At 43.0% G+C, this 4119-nt stretch overlaps 1 protein-coding gene across 2 annotated transcripts; it reads right to left on the bottom strand.

Annotated features, from left to right (window-relative positions):
* Window positions 1–3672, bottom strand: LOC125150381 (procathepsin L-like). 2 transcript variants are annotated; one of them, XM_047830233.1, is made up of 7 exons: window positions 3547–3672; window positions 3115–3234; window positions 2878–3012; window positions 2457–2708; window positions 1591–1753; window positions 581–698; window positions 1–100 (listed from the first exon to the last, which is right to left on the bottom strand). In XM_047830233.1, the coding sequence occupies exons 1-7, from the start codon at window positions 3670–3672 to the stop codon at window positions 1–3; spliced, it is 1014 nt and encodes a 337-aa protein (XP_047686189.1). The 2 variants fall into 2 exon arrangements, with proteins under 2 accessions (XP_047686189.1, XP_047686190.1); XM_047830234.1 differs by having other exon boundaries at window positions 2457–2681.
* Between the last annotated feature and the right edge of the window lie 447 nt (window positions 3673–4119).

Here is a 4119-nt window from a genome sequence, read left to right as displayed (position 1 = left end):
TTACACGATAGGAAAGCTAGCCATGGTGGCGATTCCACAATGGTTGTCCCGGTCTTTGGCCATTTTTATGTAGCCGTCCATGCCCCAGTCAGCGCCCCAGCTGAAAGAAGACAGGGTTTTCCAATTGTTACAAATGGTAAAACACGTTTATCTTTATGAATAATAACACTCGATACTGAGCAGTGCAGCAGAGACCAGGACAGATTCAGGAAGAATCGGGAGAGGCCGTTCTTGTTCATGGTTGAGTTCTAACCCAGCACAGAATTCTATCCCCAGACCTTTCACAAAACTGCAATGTGAGCAGAAAAGGGAAAATTTTGGGACCCAGATGTGTTATAGAAATTTTTTAAAATTCCAATTTAGAAATACAGTGGTACCAAAACTATATCAGGACCCTAGCAAGCCTGAGACAGTATCTTAATGTCATCATATGACTATGTCTGTGCTCCCCCCTAGATGGGGTAAACACTGCTGGGATTTCAGAAGTGTGCTCAAGGGTTGACGGACCTGCGTCCAAACACTGGTTCCAAAAAACATTCCCTTTTCAAACTCAAAAGTACGTATTCCTGGATTTTCATACCTGTTCTTGACAAACCAATATTTTTGGTTATCGGATTCTTTTCCTTGAAAGCCATAGCCAACCACCAGAACACCGTGATTCAGGTCTTCACTGCTGCACTTTGGATCATAATAAATGCCTGGGGAGTAATATTCAATGCTGAGTGAGGATTCCCATGTGACATGTGATAGTAACCCAGCCTATCAACCACAGTAGGGGAGGCATTTCAAAATTCAGTTATGATATTGGTATGAATTCAGATGAGATTTAAAAGTCAGATATTTTTGTTTAGTGGGAAGGGGTGGGGATTTGGGCCCTCATCTCACTCCAGGAGAAATACTGTCACAATCCCTTTTGAAAATAATAGTCAAGGGGCATTAAAAAAATCACCCGCCGAAACCTTATTATTCTACTTGTAGGATGTCAATCTAGGGAAACAGCAGAGAACATAAAATTACTTGAGCCAAGAGCTACTTTCCACTGTTAATTTCAGTAGCAAAATTCTTTAAATGTTATCAAGGTCTAATATTTAGAAAAAAGTATGGGGCGCCTGGGAGGCTTGGTCGGTTATATGTCTGACTTCAGCTCAGGTCATGATCTCACGGTCCATGAGTTCAAGCCCCGCGTCGGGCTCTGTGCTGACAGCTCAGAGCCTGGAGCCTGTTTCAGATTCTGTGTCTCCCTCTCTCTCTCCCCCTCCCCTGTTCATGCTCTGTCTCTCTCTGTCTCAAAAATAAATAAACGTTAAAAAAAATTTTAATATTTAGAAAAAAGTAAAGTAAGCCATACCAATCAAATTATATAGCCATTTAAATATATTTATGATATACTTATCCTCATGGGGATATGTCAAGTCATGGCATATGGAAAGAGCAGGCATAAATATTACATGTACAGAATGAACAACTATGTTAAGTCCACACACCCCTAAATTCTACATTGAGTTCTACATACCAAAGTGTCACTCTTGCTGTTTCTTAGGGTGGTTTTCCAATTTTTCTACCTAAATTTCTACATCGACAAATGCTTACCTTCTTTATAGAAGCGGAAGGTATCCAGGCTTGCATCTATAGCAGCCGAGATGGGCCCCATATTTGCCACTGCCATCATAAGGGCCTCCTCCTGCTGAGGGATGTTCTCGAAGGCGGTGACATTGGCAGCAGAATGCTCAGGCCTGTATTTGCAGGGTCCATCCTTTGAATGGTAAGGGAAAAGAAACTTGATTACAAACATCCACTTCCTGGGGAACATGACTTCAAGGCAGCTTACAGGTAAAAGATTTCCAAGTCAGGTTTGTTGTGAAGCAACCCAGGAGGTGAAAGGGTATTTATTGTTTTGAAATTGAAAAACTAACTGGTGTGAGGGGCCCTGGGTGGCTCAGTCGGTTAAGTATCCAACTCTTGATTTCGGCTCAGGTCATGATCTCACAGTTGTGAGATGAAGCCCCGTGCTCTGCACGGAGCATGGAGCCTGCTTGGGATTCTCTCCCTCTCCCTCTCTCTCTCTCTGTACCCCTTCCCCTTTCATGCTCTGTCTTTCTCGCTCTCAAAATTAATTAATAAATAAACTTAAAAAAAAAAACAAAGCTAATTGGTCTGGATTCAATGAAACACTCGTGGTCTACCTGTCCATAAGAAGTTTTTCACCTTGGAGAAATCTGTACCCTATATAGAAAGGTATGCATATCTCCATGTGATGTAGAAATAAAAACAGCCATGTGGTAACCATCTAAGCAGAGAACTATGCCAGGCTAATACCGTTTAATGACAGTCCTGACAGGCTGCAGATAGAGTCTACAATTGAAAATGCGAATGTTAAATATGGTGTCTGTTTTCTTCAAAAGCATTTAGCTCTAAGGGCAGAGCTGGAGTGGTGACAAGTGAGGAGCTCCACTCACTCTTGCAACATATGGATAGGATTCCTCTGTGTCCAGGCCTCCATTGTTCTTAACATACTGGAAGGCATTGCTCATTAGACCACCATTGCAGCCCTCATTGCCTTGAGGCCAAGAGCAGTCCAGGAGGTTCTGCACACTCAAGGAAACACGTTTGCCAGTTTTCCGGAACATCTGTCCTTCAAGGGCACCAGTTGCACTAAAAGCCCAGCCAGAAGCACACCGACCCTGGAAACAAATTATAAAGGTCTCAGTCTACAAAACCAATAGCAAGACTGACAACAGTCTATTGATCTGAAAACTCTTAAAATATAGCAAACATGGTATATGGTTTCCACAGCAGGAAACCATAGCAAGGGGGACACTTTCTTTTTGGCTTTCCTCTTGGAGAGAGACCTGATGATTAGTCATCCTTGATACTCACAGGACTTACAGCAGGTGTCTGTCTCCTGTCCACAGGTACATAGATATCAGCAAAGAAAGGTATTTTAAACATTTTCCCTTTCTCATCCTTCTCGATTTTAAGGCCATTCATCATGTGTCTGAATTCTTCATTGGTCTTCAAGGAAAAGAAAGTAGAATGTTGACAAGCATAAGATTTTTTTGGCAAAGTACTGAGGAGAGAGAGAACAAAACATTCAGCAATCCGTGCCACACTCACCATGTCACCAAAGCCATTCATTGCCATCGTGAAGCTGTGTTTCCCTTGGCTTTGTTCTCGATTGTGCTGTTCAATCATTTTCATATTCTTCTCCCACACTGCTTTCCTCCAGCCCTCATTCTAGAGGCAAACATATGACTTATCATCTTTATTTCTATTTAAAACCTACTGATCTGCACCTGACCACCTGACCACCTGACCTGTGGATGTGCTCACAGAGGGGAGGAGAAATCACAGCCAGGGATGGCTTGATGCTTCTGGGAGCTGTTCTCCAGCAACCACACAGCAAGACATATGCCCACACTGTGCGCAGTCACGGTGCCCTGCTTACTGCCTTAGGAAGAGCATCCTCAAGATGCTACTCTGTGCTACGAACTACCATCAGCACGGACATTCTCTTTGGGTCCCCTGTATAGTTTGGATGTTACCAACCATTCCATATTGCTTCCCATGTGTTGCCTTCCAGTGAATCCATTGTGCATCTAAACTTTGATCAAGCTCTATAGTAGCTGAGGCTATTCCCAAGCAAAGGGCGATCAGGAAGACAAAAGGGTACATGTTTCAAAACCTAGGAAGGAAAAAGAAATAAGTATCTGATTAGACTTATCTGTCTAAAAATCCATCCTCCTTTCTTCTAGATGTTAAAATCACTATGATGGAGTAAAATCATTGAATTTATTCTCCCAAGTACTTACCCAAAGATTATACCGGCCCCACCGGGTTGCTCACCTGATCATGTAGCTGTGCAGATGCCGTCAGAAGGTGTAGTCCCAGGGATCTCTGATGTTGGGCAGTGGCTTTAAGGCCACCCATCTAAAGCCCTAGGGTTTGGCCTCACTGGCCCTGCCCACACCAGCCGGGCACACTGTGATCTTGTTTGTTTTGCTTTTGTTTTCCAAGCTGATGGCTTCTATTCTGAAGTTTTCTTGATGATTATATCTTGTTTTTAGCAGAACAAAAACTTCTAGACAATCATGTGGACTCATGTCCCCCCTCAAATCGTCC

Source organism: Prionailurus viverrinus, chromosome D4 (genome assembly GCF_022837055.1).
Source record: "Prionailurus viverrinus isolate Anna chromosome D4, UM_Priviv_1.0, whole genome shotgun sequence".
Taxonomy (NCBI): Eukaryota; Metazoa; Chordata; class Mammalia; order Carnivora; family Felidae; genus Prionailurus; species Prionailurus viverrinus.
The sequence above is the reverse complement of the archived record's forward strand: the minus strand, read 5'-3'. Positions and strand labels throughout refer to the sequence as shown.